The sequence below is a fragment of the Python bivittatus genome, unplaced genomic scaffold (assembly GCF_059951505.1).
Source record: "Python bivittatus isolate LINGU-HERP-01145 unplaced genomic scaffold, Pbiv_v1 ctg000440_np1212, whole genome shotgun sequence".
Classification (NCBI taxonomy): domain Eukaryota; kingdom Metazoa; phylum Chordata; class Lepidosauria; order Squamata; family Pythonidae; genus Python; species Python bivittatus.
This window is the reverse complement of record NW_028277063.1, coordinates 3230776-3251370: the sequence shown is the minus strand read 5'-3', so window position 1 is coordinate 3251370 and position 20595 is coordinate 3230776. Positions and strand designations below refer to the sequence as shown.

General features: G+C 45.0%; 1 protein-coding gene across 4 annotated transcripts; it reads left to right on the top strand.

The window, feature by feature from the left end:
* The first annotated feature begins 405 nt into the window (after nucleotides 1-405).
* On the top strand, nucleotides 406-19176 carry RASIP1 (Ras interacting protein 1). Of its 4 annotated transcripts, none has more exons than XM_088142656.1 (12): nucleotides 406-557; nucleotides 3162-3316; nucleotides 5181-5758; nucleotides 6836-7206; nucleotides 8791-9438; nucleotides 10534-10571; nucleotides 12233-12384; nucleotides 12846-12961; nucleotides 13054-13294; nucleotides 14895-15067; nucleotides 16518-16665; nucleotides 18558-19176. In XM_088142656.1, the coding sequence occupies exons 2-12, from the start codon at nucleotides 3183-3185 to the stop codon at nucleotides 18755-18757; spliced, it is 2799 nt and encodes a 932-aa protein (XP_087998782.1). In that variant the 5' UTR covers nucleotides 406-557; nucleotides 3162-3182; the 3' UTR covers nucleotides 18758-19176. The 4 variants fall into 4 exon arrangements, with proteins under 4 accessions (XP_087998782.1, XP_087998783.1, XP_087998784.1 ...); XM_088142657.1 differs by having other exon boundaries at nucleotides 414-557; nucleotides 2001-3316; XM_088142658.1 differs by having other exon boundaries at nucleotides 416-557; nucleotides 3165-3316.
* Nucleotides 19177-20595: the final 1419 nt, after the last annotated feature.

Sequence of the window (20595 nt, the reverse complement as noted above, 5' to 3'; positions counted from 1 at the left end):
AGGAAAAGTGTTGGTACATATAGTGATATGCCAAAACCCTGAAACTTACATCTGGGGAACAAACAGTTTTGGGAACACAGTTCAGGCAAGTTTTTCTCACAGCTCCCTTCTCTCCAAATTGTCAAATCAGTAGGCCTCACTATTTGATGACTGCAACAGAGAGTGTCAACTCACCCCTGTTCTAATTGTCAGAATTTATCTCCTCCCCACCTTGGTTTTATTGCAAGGGGTTTCCTGGCCCTGCCCCTACTAATTCAAGTTTTGGCCTGTCTAACCCCTTCCCTGCTCCCCTGCCCTCCCCAGTTCTTGGGAGAGGCCTTGCTTCAAGCCAGTTTCCTGCCCACCCACCCCCATCTCCTTTTCCTGCCCCACCTCCTGTGTGTGAATGACCAGAGGCACGGGAAATCCGTGCGCAGTCATTCTGGATTTAAGTCACAGCATATACAGGAACACCATAGCAGAGATCGTAGGGAGCAGAAGATGGAGCCTGACCCATGGGATGCCTGAAAGGGAGTGATGTGCAGAGGCTGCAACATCTGGGACATCCTCTGTAGCTGGTAATCATGTCGGTCTGTGACTGGGTGTGCATGTGTGTGTGTGTGTGTGTGTGTGCACATGCCAAATTTCATAGACTATACCATAGTTTCCAAACAAGGTCTGGACAGTAAACAGGTGGAAAAATGGGGGAGACTGGTGGGGGTATAGGTGGATCCTGATTTGTCCCACCACATCTCAAAGGGAACTTAATAAGGTCTGGCACTGGCATTTCTTTGCCTCTAGCTCTGTCTCTTCCCACCACTGCCTTCTTCTCACCAAACCCAGGAATTGAGAGGTTTGCTTCCCCTTGCACTAAACAATTACTTTGATCCCATGTTAGAAAATCCAGTCTCCCTGCACCATTCTTTACTGTCTCTCAAAAATGTGTTCTCTATCAAGTCAATATTTGCAGAAAGTTGATAATGTGGAAGTTGACTCTGGGAGAAAAAGTAACAGACTGCGGGCAGCCATCCGATTCTGAGTGGCAAATTTAAGAATACCATTATAAAATACTGCACCCTGCATTATTTGTTTTATTCTTTTTTTTCCAGGGGGTGGGAAAAGGGGAAGGGACACAGGTTTGGAATATCAGTTGATTTTTGGTCTCAGATGATGAGAACGTTTGGCGAGTGCAGAGCCAAAACTCCTGGGTTCTGTGCTGCACAGCTTTATGGAGAAAGGAAAAGGTGCTAGGCATCAGTTGATTAAAGCAGCAGGGATCCTGTTCTGGAGCTGCACTTCATGGCTCTGTTGGAAGCATTGGATAGGGTGGGGCTCGGGGCTCGGATTGCTTTATCTCATAGTGTCTCCCCATTGTGTCCAGTATCCCAGGAACTAAGCAGCTCTTGTGAGGTGAGGCCCAGCTATCCTGACCCCAGAGCTGGTTATCTCATCTTTTCCTGTTGACGTAACCGTTTGATTCAGGGCCTATGACTCATGGTCACGGTGGAAGTTCTGGATTTGTTCTCGCTGCCTCTTTGGTCTGGATCTGAATTTTGCAGCCCCTGAAAAATCACTTCATTGGAGACTGGAAGGTTTAGGCAAGGAGAAGATCTAGAGCAGCTGTCCTTGACTTGGTGCTCTCAAGATTTATTGGGCTACAATGCCCAGAGGTATATGGGCAGATGGCATGGCCAACAGCAAGCTGCCTGGGAATTCTGGGAATAGTCCAACATATCTGAAATACCCTAAGCTGGAGAAGGGCAAGCTAGTGGGAAACAGGAGGGCAAGGACAAACCAAACTGAGACAGGCAATGGAGAGCTAAGTCTTTCAGCTTCATTTCAGGGCTGCATGAAGTTTGTGCAAATGTGCAAATATACACGTACAACATATGTAACTCTATCTGCATCCTGCTTTTTTAAATGGAATACTTTAAATGGTTTACAGCACCATTAAAACAGGCCAGATGGCGTAGTTCAAAGTTTCAAATATTTTAATTTTTTTTTCTTTTACTTTTGCACAGATTGTGGGATACAGGAGGGAGAAGAAGCACTTGGAGACCTTTTAAACATTTTTCTACTCAACCTCTTATCTGTCAAGCCCACACAGTGGAATTATTAGTCCTTCTTGCCTTTTTTAGTTGTTATTAAAAATAAAAATCTTGTGGAGGTTAGAAAAAGTATAGGGGTTGTTTGGCTAATTTGCTCACATGTCCGATGTTGGGGCCAATGCTTTCCAGGTGCTAAGCATTGATGAACAATGCTACGACACCTCCATCCATAGTCTCACTTCCTTCTTTTGGTTCTTTACCTAAAACAGACCTGGAGTTGGAATAAAATAAAAGACTGCCACCTGATAGCCCCTTAAACAAAGGAGTGTCCTTTGCAGAGTAAGAGGCATGGGAGCAAGACTGGAGGTAACAAAGTAAGGGAAAGACAGAAGCAGAGGAGACTCCACCATAGGGCTACCAGAATTGGCTACAAAAATGTGGGCAACCATTAAGTGGCAGCAAAGGATCAAGAGTTTCTGTAACTCTTTGCTGTCAAATAGTGGTCATCTGGGGTTTTGTAGCCCAGATCAGATATCCCTAATAGGAGAGCACCAACTCACCAACCTTGCTGCTCAAATTGGAGTCCATCTGAGAAGAAGTTGGAGCTTGTCACGTGGCCAGATCAGCATTAACTCTGAAATCTAAGACGTGATAAGTCTGGCAGGCTATGCCATAGTGTCTCTTCTTTTTTTCCAATCATTGTGGTACACAGATAATATCCACATCTCTGCCCTGCCACACCTCTTACCTTGCTCATGGCCTTTCCATATTAAAGTACGAAAAACCCATACAGTTTTAAGAAAGAAATTACTATAAAATTGTTAATACTGTGCTCTATGTGACCGATGCTCTTAATATCCAACAGCTCTGCTCTATATTAAGTCACACTCAGAAAGCCAATGTTTAAATATAAGGAAAATAAGAAGCTACAGGGGATGAGATCTATAATCCAACTTACCTAGAAAGCATCAAGTTGGAGAAGTTGCGTCCAAATGCTGCAGAAGCCACTCTGCTTAGGTCAAAGGACATCAACCAGGGGAAGGCCACAATCATCAAGAATTGGCCTTACAGATTGTATTTCTCTGTCTCTGTTTCTCTCTCCCTCTTCCTCCTCCCTACCCTTGTGTCTTTCAGTAGTTTCGGGTCCCTGTGATCATGTTCTCAGATGAGCGAAAGGACGGGAGCCCCCGCTTTGGGAAACTTCACTTCCCTGTGGGCCTTTGGATCAACTCACCAAAGAAGCATTTTGCAAAGTTGGGACGTAGGTGGCCAAGCGTGGGGTCCGTCAAGTAAGTGTTCAGTGAGGACTAGTGCAGAGCTTCCTCCTTAAGCTGTCTTGGTATCTAAAATTCATAGCATTTCCTCACCTCTTTTCTGGACAGATGTGTTCATATGACAACACAAGGCTTAATTATCATTAGTAGGCCCAAGTGACACTGAAATGTGGGAGTGGGCTGTTTCTTAGAGGGAGGATGAGCTAGAAGTGCTATTGGCTATTCATCAACCAGTCAGTACCTCGAAATACTCAACACCCACCCATCAGATGCAAAATATATGTGATCGTGCTAAGAGTCAAGACAGTGTAGCATTATGCTGGCAAAAGATTTTATTGCCAGAGCAAAGACTGGCTCCAGTTGAGGTGTGATACTGTGAAAAGGATTGCAATCAAATTCAAGAATTACAACACTGGAAGAGATCCTGCCAGGTCATCTGAACGAACCTCAAACACACAGCAGTATTTATGAGCTTTTGTGCTTGTCTTCTTAAGATATCTTACCAGTTCAGGGAAAAATTGTATTACAGCCCAGAATTAGTTCTGAGAAACCAACTCTTGGAATTTACAGAAAAGGAAAAAAGAAAAAAAAATGCACAATGATTTGCGTATATATATTTTGGTGTATATTTCTGTGTATATCACAGCAAGCCTGTTTTCTCACACCTATTTGCATAATTATGTTCTCCAGCACCAACCAGGCACTGCTGCGGCATGTTCCATGCTGTCAGTATGTAGAATAATATTCTACATCTTACTGACTCTCACCTCGTTCTCACCTGCATTCCTCCTTCATTCAGTTCTGAAGAATTAGAGAACCATTATGGACACTGAGCCACTGATTTTGAACAGAATTGTCAAGTACTACAAAAAATGCCCATTCAAAACAGTTAATTCACCCAGAAAGTCATAGAACATTGAACAGACCGAGCAAATCCCAAATGTCAAAGTGAGACCTTATTCAGGGATCTAGGATGACACTTAAACAGACAGATAGAAATTGTACCACGTAATTCCCAGTGATTTGGCAAAATAGTACAAGGCAAATAAAAAACTTATTATTGTGAGGAACCTATCCATCTCTACATATCCTTTCAGATATATCCTACCCCCACCCCCCGTCTGTTTTGGGCATCTTGCTAGTTCATTTGTAGTTAGAACTTAGCCCAAACTTCTCACAAATTTTCCAAGATGGGGGAAATAGTTTAACCAAACTATCTTCCTGACATTATTGGTAATCAGTTGTTTTGTGGTCCAGGGAGTACCAATACTGGCTGTTCCAGTTGTTGGTTGACGCTATCTTTTTCCTGCTCATCAGTCCCTAGAACTGCCATCACTCAGTTTTGGCTTTATGGGGAAATTTCCTATAGATTGGTGTTTCTCAACTTCAGCAACTGTAAGATGTGCAGACTTCAACTCCCAGAATCCCCTGGCCAGCATGCTGGCCAGGGGATTCTGGGAGTTGAAGTCTGCACATCTTACAGTTGCCGAAGTTGAGATATGCTGCTATAGATGATGACAACTTAAAGCAATTGGTGCAAACTAGCACTTTCTGTCCTGAACCTGGAATCCAAACGGTTTAAAAATGTGCCTGCTGAAAACTATGTGTTGAGATGACTATTGCTGGCAAAATTAAGTGGGAAGGATATTTTGACTCAGCCCGTATCAACCCATTTGGACAAGTGGCAATATACTTTTTTCTCTTTAGCCTTATAAAAGTGGCCATCCTGTAAGCTTCTACTTCTCTATAGACTGAGCTAAAAGTTGTCCATTTCCCCAAGGCCACCCATGGCTTCAGAATTTGTCAGTTGTTCTCTGAATCTCAGTCTAGCTGTATTGGTCTGGATCTATCCCTTCCAGTCTGTCTGTCCTCCCCTCAGGTCTACATCCTCGGACACAGCCAGTCGTGGCAGTGAACCTGTGGAGATGCGCCCAGCCAAGAATAAGGCTGCACGACACAAGAGGCTTTCAACGCTGTTCCAGCGAAGTGGAGTGGGAGGGCCCACTGGTGGGGGTGGAGGCCGCTGGGCCAGTGAAAAGAAACTAGCTGATCTCATTGACCCTCTGCCTGAAGACCGAGTCAAACCCCCGTCTCAAGGAGAAGTGCCAGGAGTCTTGAAAATCTATGGAGGAGACATCTCCATGGGCGCCAACTACAAGAGTGTGCTGGCAACCGTGCGCTCCACTGCCCGCCAGCTGGTGCGGGAGGCCCTGGAGCGTTACGGGGTGACACAACCCAATGCTGAGGATGCCTACGTGCTGTGTGATGTTGTTGGCAGTGTTCATGGCATGGATAGCTCCTGGCAGGCCCAGTATCTCCGGGCAGTTGGTGATGCTGAACGGCCACTTGTGCTGCAGGACGTATGGAAGCCCAAGACTGGTTGCACTCGCCGCTTTGAGATCCGCCGCCGATGTGATGTAGAAAGGATGGTAGAGGGGGAGGATGAAGATGGAGGCGGTGAGTGCTGGTCAGGGTTTCTACTCCACAGGCTCACGAGCTTTCCAGATTTTTCATACATTTCCCTTTGTTTTCTGAAGGAATTCACATTTCTGGGCCTTTTGCTTGTGTGGAATTTATTTATATTCTTGATTTATATCCCACCTTCTACCCATGGCAGCAACCAAAATTAAAAACCAAAACAGAATATATAAAGCTAGATAGCAAATTAAAATTAACCCTACATTTTTATAGCTAATTAAAAAAAGTATTTTTTTGCCCAGTACATCATTAATTTGTGGAATTCATGGCCACAGGATCTGGTACGATTTGGTATATGCCTGGCAATCTACACCTACTAACTATCAGCCATTAATTAGCCAAGAATGCTGAAAATGGAATTTCACTCAGTATATTTCTGAGTCCCAGATGCTGGTGGGGTTGGGATGGTAGGACGTATCTGCCCCATCTTGCTTTGTTGAAGGTCTTCTCTGGACCATCTGGCTGGCTATCATTAGCTGCTAAAGCTACTGCTCTTGTAATGAAGAAAAGAGTCTCCCAGAGCTGTTATTTACAACCCCATAGGATGTAATGTTTTTCAATGGCCCTTGGTTTCACTCAGTGCTGTGCCCCTGCAGTCTTCTTTCTTCTCAAACGTTGGCACAGCAACTGCTCCAAGTTCTACGTGTAGCCACAGCTGATAAACCTAAACTGTAGCTCTCTGAGATGTCCAAACTACAGAGCCCAAGGCTAACGGGTTCTCTCTTTTCCCTTATTCCTCACATGCAAATGGAGCAAAACTCCCTTCTGTGGCTTCATTTATCCACAAAAAAGGGTGGGAAGATAGCAGTAAGGAAACTCCTTGAATGGAAAATAGTTCTCTATTCTCTATATCAGTGTTTCTCAACCTTGGCAGCTTGAAGACATGTCGACTTCAACTCCAGACAGCCTTGCTGGGGAATTCTGGGAGTTGAAGTCCACTCATCTTAAAATGGCCAAGTTTAGACAACACTGCCATAGGTGATTGGGGAGGTTGTAGCACAAAACCCCTGCACGGCTTCTCCTGGTTTTAAGTCTTCCTCTCTCCACCTCTTGTAGGTATCAACTCTCAGTCCCGCCGGCAACAATCCCGCCGCTCTCGGGCTGCTTCTGGGGGCCACGTGGGCCCCAAAGAGAGAGCAGACAACCTCTCACTCCGACGCAGTATCAGTGAGATGAATCTGAGCACTAAACGCCGCAGGGACCGCAAAGGGGTCCTCAGCATGGCAGTCGGTGAACCGGCCGAAGGGGGTGCAACTGATGAATCACGGCTCAAGGCCGCCGAAGGGGCTGAGGGCACCTCGGCTCCTTCCGCCTCTGAAGAGGAGGCTGCGGATGTGGCCAGCCTCGAGCAGCTTACGCAATGCCTCATCCAGCCCCCAACCGAACACCCCTATTTTCTGCAGTTACTGGGTTATAATGAAAAGCAGGTAAATTCACCTTCGGTGGGTGGGGTTCATTCAGCTTTTCATAGAACCCCAGAGGTAGAAAGGGCCAGGACAGCTTTCATCCAATGGATGTCCTCTGGAAATGCTGAACTTCAGCTCTCATCATCTTCAGACGTGCAGATTGGGGATTATGAGATTTGAAGTCTAACACATCCAGAGGATACCAGCTAAGGAAAAGATGGACTAGAAATTCCGACTTAGCAACTACATCTGACGTCTTTGTTAACACACACACTTACACATATCAGCATTAGAGGGGCTTAGAAGCACCTCTTCCCATACCACGGAGAAAGAAAATTCATACATACACACCCATTCACACAGACACAGACACACACACACACACACACACACACAGAACTTTCTGGCCAAGCTTCCAACTGGTGTAGCCATGCTAAGAGAGAGAGAGAGAGAGAGAAAGAGAGAGAGAGTTCAGGTCTTGAGACAGCAGGAAGGAAAGAACTAAGTTTAGATTGCCAGTAAGAATTCATCTTTTTAATTTTTTTCCATTATCTAAAAAGCTTTCTGTATATAACAGCCTAGTCAGCACATCACAGAATAATTTTTCATGTGGCTCATTCCTGAATCCCGAAGTGCTCATGTTTTCATCTACTTTCTGTTGTTTTTAATATCAGGAAGCATTCTAAAATGATATCCCTTCCCTTGAAACCTGAAAGTTCAGAATTTAATCATTTCAAACTGCCATGTATAGATGTTACATAGCCCAGGTTCAGGGTGACAAGATTGTTGAAGTGGAATGGAGAGCAAACCATTCCATAAGTCCCTCAAGACCTGGCTACGTGATCAGGCCTGGGGTGAGTCCACAGGGGACCGGGGATGGGCAGCTATATAAATATGATAGATAGATAGATAGATAGATAGATAGATAGATAGATAGATAGATAGATAGATAGATAGATAGATAGATAGATAGATACCATAGCTGAATAGCAGGGGAGCCTTCCTCATCCCAGGCGCCAGACTTCTTATTAAGCAGACTGAGGAAGTCAACCTTAGAGAACTCATTTCAGCACCATGAAAACACAGTCAATAGTCAATTGTCTAATTTTTTACTTAGTGCTTTTCCCAAGGGAGAAAACCTGTGGAATCTTGGGATTCCCACACACACTAGGACAACATGCTGAACCATAAAGCACTACTCAGCCCGAAACAGTCTAGCCTAGAGGCCACGCAAGTTATATAGTATATAGCTGATAGTGCTCAAATTGAGTGCCCCAAATCCTGAGCATTTGCACGCTCAGAGCACCTCACTGACACTGGCAAAAATCTTGAGTCTTCTTTCGGGCTTGTCTAGCTCCACAGGATGGCAAACCAAAGAAGCAAAAACCCACACAGATTTCAGAAAGGCATCTTTAATGCTGGTCTAGAGTAAAACATAGTCTTGAAAACTGTAAGAGTACATTTCCATCCACCTGCAGTGAGTTAATTAAGTTGAGCCATTTCCTTCCCATAGCTTTCACATCTCAACTGTGTTGCCTCTTCTCACCGAAACTGCACCCTTCCTGCTTTCTCACACTGCTCTGCTCCATTCCTCACTTTCTGCAGGAGTTTGTGATCCACGTAATGACACGTCGCCGCCACATCTTTGGACGCCCTGAACGTCGCCCAGCTCCAGACCAAACCAACTTTGTGGACACCTTCTTGAATGCCCCTGACATCTTGCCACGACACTGCTGTGTAGTATCCTCAGTGCCCCCCACTGATCCCAGCCAGCCCCGGAGTTCAGCCATGGTGCGGCCTTTCCGGGGAGCCTCCATAACCCACAATGGTGCCCCGCTCCATCGCCAAGTGGAGTTGGCTCCTGGAGACTTGCTGGGCATGGGGCAGTATTTCCTCTTCATGTACAAAGATCCACGAGCTGCCATGGCGCCTCCGGCTTGGTTACCCAAAGCATGGGTGTCTCCAGGGCTGGTGGGGGCCTTGGCTTGCCAGGCCTGTGGCCGGTCCCTGCAGGAGCGGCAAGAAGCGTTCCGGGCCTATCTCAAGAGTCGAGAACCTCAGCTACGCTACCGCCCCCAGGAACAGGAGGCCCTTTTGGCTGAAATCGTGAGGCTGCAGGAAACGTCCACTTGCAGGCTGGGACCCGCCTTCCTCTTTGGGCTCTGCCTGGAGCATGCTGCTCGGGAGCTGGAGCCAGGACATCTGCCCAGGTTGATAGCCAGGATTGCTCAGCTAGTCAAGGAAGCTGTTTGGGTAAAGGATTTTCTACTTCTTTTCTAATGCCCTATGACTACAGTGACCAATAAAGGACAATTCTTTATTTCAGAAAGCTGTCCTTTAGCTTTATTTAATTTAATTTAACTATTTATTTTCTTGGTTTCGTTCTTGTATTTTCCTTTGTAAAGCAAAGTTAAGAACATAAACAATTACATTTTTTATGAACCTCTTTCAGATTTGCCTCTTTTTCAGGTTTGCCCTTTATTTTTTTCCAAGAAAGTATGGTCACTGTACCTATGACCCATTTAGGATCAGTCCTTATTTTTGTTGGAAAACCTATGGCACAGCTGCAGGTGCCCCTACCACACCCCCTCCGAGGATGCTGTTGGGGTGTAACATTTAATATATCAGAAGGAAGAGATTATTAGATGCATAAGGAGGTTTTCACTAACTGTATGTAATTACATTTATATTTGATCAAATTTAGGTTTTGCTCTGGGCCTGCCCACTTTTTGGAATGCTGCTCAAACATCAGTGGTGGCATTGGTCCTGAAAAAATTGTGTGCCACTGCCTTAGAACAACCCCCCTCTCCTTCCTCTATTCTGAGGCCTCTTAATTCAAATCTGTGTGTCTGTGTCATGTTGTATTCATTGTTATATGGCTATGACATTCTGTCATGGAATGAAAGGCAGCATGACTAGTTTCATTAAAAAAGAAAATAGGAGAAAAGAGTACTGCAAGATGCTGGTTCTAAGGAGTATTTGCAAGATGTTGATTCTCATGGCTCTACACAAAAAGTTAAAATTTCTCCATGCTCCTCTTTCTTTCTTGTCTTCTACTATTTTCTCAAAATAATCAGGAGAGAAACTAAATAGCACAAATGTAAAATAAAATCTTTACATCAATAGCTAAGCAGAATTATACAGGAGTAGAACGTATATGGGGAATCTCCATATCTGACCTCCATATTTGATCTCTTTAGAAGAAGTAAATGTAATAAATACTTTTTTCTCCATCTGGTCCTCCACTAGCTGTAGACTTCTTTCTGGCTATCGGTTATGGAAATGGTTTGAGACTAACCATCTAGTCCTCCCTAATTAATTTCATTTTCTTCATATTCTTCTTCCTAGGGTAAGATTAAAGAAATCAGAGATCGGCAACCAGAAAAGTAAGTAAAGACTATGCTTTCCAAGGCAAGTTCTAATATTAGACTTAGTCAGGTAGTTGTTTTGAACTACAGATGTGGAGTGATGTGGAAGGCACAACAGAGAAATCCCTAGTGATCTCCTTTGATTGGGGAGCAGAGCTTGTTTGTACCCCTTGAGAGCAGTGAAAAATGCTGCCCCATCATCAGTGGTGAGTAAGGTTCAGCTGCTAGTCCAATCAAGGTCTATTTGTGGAATGTTAGGGAGATCTTACCCTTTGTTTTAGATGGCCAAAATGGCATGGGCATAGCGCCAGGCTATTGGGAAATGCTCTAGTTTCAAAATATGACCTTAAACACCTCCATACGTTTGTCCCTGAGGATATTTAATATTAGTCTAGAGTCTAGTTTAGAGTGACCAAAGAGCATAATAACCACTTTCAGTTCACTATTGTCAGTCTAGACCAGTCTTCCCTCCAGATGTGTTGAGACAGTATCTCCCAGAATCTCCAGCCTTGTAGAGGATACAGGATGGCAGAGGCTGATTTAATTGATATGTTGATCTAGACTTTTTTCTGTCTCCGTTGAAGTGGCAGACTTTCTAAACTTGAGCGAGCTCAGCAAGCAAGTTCAGTTTGCTTGCTCAGCTTTCTTGGATGCTGGGATGCAGTTTATCCTTCTCCATCTCAAGACATCTAGACAGGTTGAGGTAACTCTTACCAGTCCCAGCCAGCACTGATATTTAGGCATGTTGACTGGAGATTATTGGAACTGACCATCAGGTTGGGGGAAGCTGGAATAGTAAATACTTTTGTTTGTTTTAGAAAATATCTGTTGGGTTAACAGTAAATGCAGAAATGTTGAGATAAACAACAATGTCCAAGTAAAGAGGACATCTTTGCATGGATTAGTTTTTCCCATTTTTGCATGATTTAGTTCCTCCCATCCTTCTGCTGCTTAGCTCTTCCCATATCTGTAATGTTTAGTTCCTCCCATTTAGTCTAGGCAACTCCATTTAGTCTTTGCTAACACCACAGTCCATTTTCAAATCAACAGCATATCCGGGTCATACATAACAAATACCAAGAGACAGCAGGCTTTGTGGAGATCAGCAGTTACTCTATGTATGATCTTTCCCCTCAAGACACAAAACAGCGTATCTATCTGCTCCAACACTGGACGGGGGAAAGTACAGGAATTAGAGAAGAATATAACTTTTTGTAATACACAATATTACTCAACAAAGCTAAAAAATCACAGCACTCTTAAGGTCAATCTTGTGTCAAAAAATAGTTGTACAGAACAACTGCAGATTGGCTGCGCTGAATATGTGCTGTCCAGATAGGCTGTACAAAATATCCAGAAATGCATAACTTCTCAAAGAATGCAATAAAAAGGCCTTATCATGAGGTAGCAATATTAACAATGTGAAAGGCAAATTGCAAACACACAAGTGGAAATCACGCACCTCTGTCCTTTGGAAGCGAAGTTCACAATCATCAAGAAATGCTGAACTTGGCGTGAACTCTGAAAATGTGTAGAATGGCTTGAATTCAAAATATCCAGTCCAGTTGTTGTTTTAATATCCCAGCCAAGAGTCAGCTGCCTCTTGATGGCAGGTGAGAACTTCTTCAACCTCCCCCATCACTTGACACTAATCTCTGTCGCTCTGGTGTTCCTTGCAGCCAGCAAGACAAAGGAGAACCAGGAAATCTCAGCATTGAGGAAGTGGCAGCTGACCTGCGCCCCCTCATGCTTTGGATGGCTAACTCAATGGAGCTACTCAACTTAGTGCAAAAAAGAGTTCTAGACATTGAGAAAGATCTGGACTTAGAAGGTGAGCCAAGAATCGTCTTTTTTCTCGTAGTCAGGGGAGGATAGAAAGACAGGGACGGGCCAACCTGGTTTTTCAAAGATTCATCCCAGAACAGAGGAGTCAAGAAAATAGGACTTCCTGATTTCTCCAAGACTGATATTATAGACTCATGATAATTGTGAGATCACAGAATGGGGGTTGAGTACTTCCATCTCCTCTAAAAAGGCAAGGTTAGATCAGCAAGGGGAATCATAGCTTCTGCATAAGTAGCCCAGAACTCTAAAGACATTCTATCAAACGGATGGCTTGATATCAGTTGAACAAGCATAGCTTTTCCCAAAGAATCTATTATACCTTGTACAGCAGTCTGAAAATGCTCCATAAATTCCTAGTTTCCATTGTAGAGTAACTGTCTGTAGAACTACTGCCTATCTGTAATATAGGTACACTATGTCCTCAAACCCACTCTTTTATGACTGCAGGAGTTTCACACAATGCATTGCTCTCCAGTGACCTGGAGACATGTGATGAAGCAATGGCTGTCTTAGATGAAATCATCATGTCCACATTCCAGCAGTCTGTGTACTACCTCACTAAGGTGAGCAAGCACTCCCCAAGGATCAAGCCTGACCCTCCTACCCTTCCCTTTTTCCAGTAGCCTCTGTGTCTAATGCTTTCCTCATCCGGCAGACTCTATACTCGGCCCTTCCTGCCTTGCTAGACAGTAACCCATTCACAACCACCACTGACCTGTCGCACGTGCCTGAGCTAAGCAGCATGCCGGAGGGAATCCGAGGGACCCTTGCCATCTACCAAGCAACACTTGAACTGACCCGTGACTGTGACTTGCACCCCGACCTTGTTTCACAGACTTTTGGATACCTCTTCTTCTTCTCCAATGCCTCACTCTTCAACACCATCATGGAAAGAGGTGGGCCGAGAATAGCATCCAGACATTTTCGGGGGGTGGGGGGAACAAATTGGAAAGAATTGGAGATGGATGGGCAGAAAAAAAGACTCTTCAGTATTTTGTGGAAGAAAACTAGGTATGTTTACTTCCATTATATATAAATTAGAGATACACAGTGCTTCAGATTTAAAGACAAAAAGATGCACCTATCTACAGCCCCTTAAATAAAATGTGTTTTTTGCCGTGCCTAAGAGAGAGGACTCTGCCACAAGTGAATTGTAATTTAACTTTCTGCATGGGACAAATCATACTGGGAGAGAGACCGTAGCAAAGATAGAGGGAGAAGACTGGTTTATTCAGTTGCATAAAAACTTTTGATATTATTGAGTATAGAAGCCAAAACTATCATAAGGCTTCATGTAATAAGTGTAATTTTGAACACTAAAATGGATCACATTTTTTGTGCTTGCAAACAGTTTAAGACATACAGGATAGCAAAGATGATACCACTTCAAATATCAGGAAATTTTTGGATGGCTGAAAATGGTGGAGCAAGAGGAAAAGAAGAATGACCAAAACCAGAAGTTCTTTGGTTAGGACAATAATGTGGAGGAACAGACAGGGAATTTGCAGAAAGTGGTCACCTGGCTTTTGTGTGTTGAGGAAAAAGAATCAAATAAGGGTATAAGAAACTGGAAAGTTGTAAGGAGCTTGAGGGTTCTGTGAAGGAAATGGCCCATGATATGCCCTAGAGCTAAGGGTATTTTCGTAGTAGCTGCATTTACACAATACACTACCATATTAACCCATTTTCTTAGTTCCCACAGCATTATAAACTAACCAGATGGGCTGCGTTTGCTAGTTATGCTAAGCCTCCCAAGTCTCCACATTTACATTAGTCAAACTTACCATGTTCTGCAGCTACCAAGCCTTTAATTGATCTGTTAAGTATGTCATATGACTTCAGGATACTTAGATTAAAATTGCTTTTGAGACACTTTTTTAAAATTGTTAATGCCACATAACGAGAGAGGGAGTGGGGGGAAAGGAAGGAAGGAAGGAAGGAAGGAAGGAAGGAAGGAAGGAAGGAAGGAAGGAAGGAAGGAAGGAAGGAAGGAAGGAAGGAAGGAAGGAAGACAGCCAGCCAGCCAGCCAGCCAGCCAGCCTTTGGATTTTGAGTGAATATTCTAACCAATGTAGGATTTTTGTTTGTATTAACAAGGACAAGTGAAGCAAGAACACCTTCAGTCTGACCCTCACCAAGGCCCAGGGAGATGTGAGAAAACTAGAACTCTCCCAGAAATAATCCCATTCCACCTCTCCCTGCTACTCAGCTCCATCCCCCCCCCCGCCCCGCAGCTGCTGTTTCCTCCTATTTTTTCTTCTGGTCTCTGGTGGAAGCCGGCTATTTCCTGCCTGTCCCAAAGTTCAGGGCTGCCCTCGGACGCAGCAGGAAACAAGCCTGGCTGCCAGGGGCGGCTCCCTCCTCCAGACGTGACGGGGGTGGGCTATACTGGCGCTAAGCTACTAGCCAGGAAAGCCGGGGTCCAGGGACGTCAGCCAGGCTTACCATCTCTCCCTCCCTCCCTCCCTCCCTGCCCCACCCCCAACCCATTTCCAGGTGGTTCCCAGCCTCTCTTCCAGTGGGCCAAGGCGGTGCAGATCCGAACCAACCTGGACCTCGTCCTGGACTGGCTGCAGGGCATAGGCCTTGGGGACATCGCCACGGAATTCTTCCGGAAGCTGGGCAACACAGCCAACTTGTTGTGTGTGCCCAGGAGCAGCTTGCTTCAGGTGAAGGAGCAGGCTCACATCCCCCCCCCCAAATGGGTTGGTGGGGCAGCAGCTCAGCTCCAGGCTTTCATTCACATTCAGGGCCGGCTTTGATGGCTCACAAAAGGGGCTACTTTCTACCAGGTCCTGGTGGTCTCCTTGGTAGGATCTGTTGCTTCTAAAGAAAATACAGTGGTACCTCGGGTCACGAACTTAATTCGCTCCACGACTCTGGTCGCGAACCGAATTGGTTGCGACCCGAATCAAATTTCCCCATAAGGTTCAGTGTAAATACGGTTAATCCGTTCTGACCCCTACGAACGTGGTCGCCAACCGATTTTGGTCGCCAACCGAATCAAATTTTCCCATAAGGTTCAATGTAAATACGGTTAATCCATTCTGAACCATATGTATTTTTTTTTTAAACCACAAAAATATGACACAAAGTGCAGTACAGTACACTATGAAGAGAGAGAACGCTAACCTTGCTTGAGGCGTGGAGGACAGGAAGGCGGGTGGGGAGGCGGTTATTGTTTGGAGGGAGAGTCCCCCTCCCTACAGGAAGCCACGACCACGTGTCACAGCAGGGAAAATGGCCGCGGGTCGTGTTCATCACCCGATGCGGAGTTCGCGAACGGAAGCAAAATTTTGCGAACGGTGCTGTTCGTGAACTGAATTGTTCGTGAACAGAAGCGTTCGTGAACCGAGGTATTACTGTATGCCGGAGAATATTAAATTAGTAAAGTTTTTACCCCACTTTATATGCAAATGCAGCAGCCAGAGACTTAGCCAACATAGCTGTGTTTTTCTGCAGTTCTGTCCAAGTGCATCCTGAGAATCTGAGTTTTCTTTAACTCATATTTCTAGATATTGAAGACAGATTCAAAAGAATCGTCGAAGTAGTAACTTTTCAGAAATGAGATGTGTGTGGTTTGTCATCTCCCTGTGTCCAGCAGGGTACGGTGTCCTGGTTAATAAATAATAAGCACTAAAATAAGTATTATTTATTTTGGGGAATCCATTCCTTTAGTAACACTATCCCTCTCTGTGTATGACTTACACTATGGGATCAAGTAAATCAATCACTTTGTTTTTAATGTCATGCAATCCCTAACTTCAGTTAGTTAAAAACCTTTTGATCAACAATAAAAAAAGATGCTGCTGTTCATGTTTTAAAAATAGTGCTCCTGCAACATTTAGTATCATTTATGAAGGAAAGGTGCCTTCCTTCCCCCAGCTCTTTTTATTCATAAACAAATTTAATCCATGAATTAGTAAAATCAAATTACTGACCAGCTATGTGTTTCTAAAAACACGGGGTGATAATTCTGCCTTCTTTCTCCAAGAAGATGAAGCTGCATTAGGGGAGTTAGATACAGCTAAACATTCCACTGAGAATGAGTCAGGTTTGGAGGATCTTCTTAAGAGCCATTGCAATTTTTTTAATATGTTGTGTTCTCTCCATATCCAGGCATCCTGGTCCCGCCTAAGAAATGATTACCCAGCGCTGACACCAGCTCAGCTCCAGCATGTGCTCAGAAATTACCAGCTGGGACCAGGCCGTGTGTCTCCCGAATGCTGGAACCCGCCTGAAAAGGAAAGAGATGAGATGGCACACTGTACGTGAGCATTTTATTGCCAAATCTATACGTGGCTTGCCACTTTTTGAGACCTAGCAGGGGTTTTTCTGGCTCTATCCCCAATTGTACTTAATCGTAACACAATCACACCCCAATGATACCCATTTTTCCTCTTGATCTCATGGCATTTCCTTATTCTCACCCCCAGCCCATGAGCAAAACAGCCTAAATCATCGTTAGGTGTATCAGTATAAAAATACTCTTTTCCTCGTTAAGCCCATGCTACCTCCCCACAGCCTCAAAGGCTATAAAACCTGTAATGCTTTGTCACCCATTCTCTTAGAGAGGGCCAATTCCAAGCAGGATCAATGGTGTGTTTGGGGAGTGCCAGGAGGTGGGGGCACACTTTTCTCCTCTGGTCACCAGCCAGCCTGTCCCCCTCCGAGCTTTTGCCGTCTCCATCAGCACTTCATTTCCTTTCAGTCCTGTGGCATCTCCCTTTCCCCATTTTTGACATCATCTTTTTTTCAAGCTTCCACCAAGTCAGAGGAGAACAGAGTGGAGCTTCACTATTTTATCTTGGGAAGAAAACAGGGGTTTTTTTCCTTAATCATCTGCAACAGTACGTTGAAATGTACCTTTCCCTTCAGAGGTAGTACCCCCATTTTTTCATTGCTGTAACTGGAAAATAAGGAGGGAACCTGAACTGCCTATTCACCAGCTTCCAAATATTTGCCTGCTTCAAGCATTTCCGGCCCTTGTGGCTGAAAGAGGAAACCACTTTGCCCAGTGACTAGTCAATTTCAGGTCTCCCGCTCTGTAGAACTTAGCTCAGTGTTTCTCAGCCTCGGCAGCTTGAAGATGTGTGGACTTCAATTCCCAGAATTCCCCAGCCAGCCATGCTGGCTGGGAAATTCTGGGAGTTGAAGTCCACACATCTTCAAGCTGCCGAGACTGAGAAACACTGACTTAGCTATTTATACTATCATGGCCTGTCCTGCTTTCCTTCTATCCAGGACTATTTCTGCCCCATATATTTCTATAATTCACATTATTTTAAGTTGGCGGTGCCCAGATAGGGTGTTGGAAAAGGGGCAGACCAACCAACCTAGGGATGCTCACGCTGAATCCTAAAGCCAGACCCACGCCATTCCTTGATGGTAGATGCCATCAATGGTATCCTTGATGCCATTAGTGGTATCCTTCTACCATTCCTTGATGGTAGAAGCCATCAGCAAAGCCAGAGGGGGGGAAATCTTGCCTATGCGAAGCACACTCTCTCATCAGGACAGCACCATTCATCAGTGACTAGGAACAGGATAGGAAGTGGCAATGGGGCTAACAAATGTTTTGCTGGCACTGATTCAGGCTAACCCAAGGAGGACTGGATAGCACATGCCAAGCAGCAGTTTATCAGGTGAAGATCTTCTCCTGCACCCATAGATCTCTTTTCATTTTATTCTAACCTGAGCCTGTCCTTTCTCTCTCTCTGGCATCCTTTTACCTCCAAAACACATAAACTAGGATGGGGATTTTTAAGTCAACCCAGGACAGAGAAATGAAAAATGTGAAGGAAAGAAACAGAGTAATTCCATGGCCTCCACCGAGAGATCCGCACTCTCCAACTGTCTTCTTGCCAACAGCTATACCGTCATGGTGCTTCAATCGTTTTCAGCCCAGCCCAGCCGATCTTGACAAAACTTGTAATGCTAGTGCTTGGTTTAATGTTTTTCCTCTTCCTTTCTCCTTATATGTAAAACTGGGGTGGGTGGCCGAGGTGGGGGGGTGGAATACAAATTCTCCTGCTAACAATATTTGAAAGATGCTTTGGGATACTTTGGAGCTAAAGAATGGGATAGTAGTAATGATGTATGTCCTTTAGGGAAACTTGACCATCAACATCTATCTTTTTCCAATGTTTATTCTCCCAGGTGATATATTTGAGAGTTTTACAGACCACCCACCCCTTATTCTTCCATGTGATGGTTTCCGCTTGCGTCTGTCAGAGCCTGTGCTAGATGACACTCTCCATCGCCAACTTGTGCGCCTCCGCCGTTTCCTTTGGGAGCTGGAGCGTGAATCTCTCCCAGCCAATCAAAGAGCAGCCTATGGGCTGGATCCCAGCCAATGAAAAGAGGCACCGGTGCCAACATGGTGCTTTGATGGGGCTTTGACCTCGAGAAGCTCTTTTTGCAACATACTCTGGTGGGTCAGGCTGGGTAGAAGCTCTGCATCTGATTCTGGAACAGGCAGAATCACCTGAAATAGCTCTTGCTTCTTTCCGTGCAGAATGGTCTGGCAAGGTCAGCGGTTGCCCTGGTGTCCAAGGTCACAAAGAATAAATTCTTTGGCTGCTGTTCCAACTTTGCAGCCATGCCATCTGGTGGCAGGCGCTGACTTCAAGGAGCAATCTGGAAAGGTCTTTGAAAAAGGACCAACCTCAACACTTGGTTATTATTTTTGGCCTCAGATCATACTGTTTGTAGCAAATTATGTATTCCTTTTTTTCCCTTGCAATAAAATGATTATCTGAAACAAATAAGTCAAATATTTTAGGATGACAGGGAACTCTCATGTCATCCAGAAGGCAGAAGTGTAGGAAGCCGGACAGTTGGAAAGGCAAGAGTGTGTTCTGGCTACTTCAGTCTCCCTAGAGCGTGTTGCTTTGGGTCTGGTGAGGCTGTGTGTACCTACGTGAAACGTTCTATGAGTAAAGATTCAGTGTGCTGTTCTTTGGTGTCTTTGGAGGAGGTTTACTGTCTGTGGGACGTGCCTCTTTTCCATTGTCCCAGACCACAAGTGTGCTATCTTTGTCAATAGCGTCAGTTTCACGGCTGCTCCTGGAATTAATCTCTGAAATCTGAGCCTGGGGAAGACCTATGAGCTCATCCCCTCCCCTCCCTGGATGTCGTATGACGCTCCCAGCGAAGGAACCGTACCAAGAGCTGGTTTGAGAGTAGCCTAGGGATATTGCAACCAAGGCAAGAAATCCAGAACTGTTATAATCCAGAGGCATTAAAGAGAGGGAGACCAGGGTGTAAGGAAAGAGCTAGGCCAATTCGCCATACGTAAGTCTGGAGTTTTAGCTCTGAATCATGAAGCCCCATTCCCAGTCAAGCAAACCCACTAGTCCTGCTGCCCACAGTTCCATGCCCTGGGGAGAGGGACCGTGCTAGGTAACACAGCTTGCACAAAGGCATAGCTCATGCATGTTGGAGGGCAGAAGAAAAATGGTACGATATGCATTAGCATACGTGTGTCAACCAACCACCTTCCTCTTTAATATCAGAAAGACAGTAAGCAGGAAAAGACTGGGCTCCTGACTATGTGAATCTTAAGGGGGAAAGCAGATTTGTATATGGGTATTCCCTTCATGCTTGTCTGTATTTTTACACGGGATATGTATCTGAGTCAAAATAGACTGTGGGATGAGAGCCACAGAAAGCAATATTGCAAAGACAAAAGAACCCTTGCTTTGCCTTCTCTCTCACTACCTACGCATGCAGGTATGCTCTTAGAAACACCCACACACCCACATGTACACACACATACACACTTCCCCGGTTCCTCACACAAGTCTCCGCTGGGCCATATGAGGAGAGATGTCTTTTTCACACGAAGGCAGGAGGGGTCAGTGTTGTTCATCCATACATTCCACTTCATCACATAGGCATACAAATGTACAGAGGTTTTGGCACACATCCTGTCAGGTTCTCACTGCGAGGGGGACACACAGAAACACACACACCCACAGGCTGCAAGTGCAGCTCCAGGCGAAGGTGGGGCGAATGTGCCAAGGGGCAGGGCCCAAGCAGGGACGCAGGGCAGCAAGCGTGTCTGACTTTAAATACCCTGACCAGAACCTGATCCGCCACGTCAGTGAAATCCAGCGCGGGCCTCAGACAGCTGGCAACAGGTGACACCTGTTGTGTGAAGAAACACTGCCTGTGGCCTGACAGTAGCCGATGG

Coding starts and splice junctions, on each gene's coding strand:
- RASIP1 (XM_088142656.1), top strand. CDS start 3,183: ATGTTCTCAGATGAGCGAAAGGACGGGAGCCCCCGCTTTGGGAAACTT. Junction 5,759..6,835: donor GGAGGATGAAGATGGAGGCG/GTGAGTGCTGGT, acceptor CACCTCTTGTAG/GTATCAACTCTCAGTCCCGC. Junction 10,572..12,232: donor AGAGATCGGCAACCAGAAAA/GTAAGTAAAGAC, acceptor TGTTCCTTGCAG/CCAGCAAGACAAAGGAGAAC.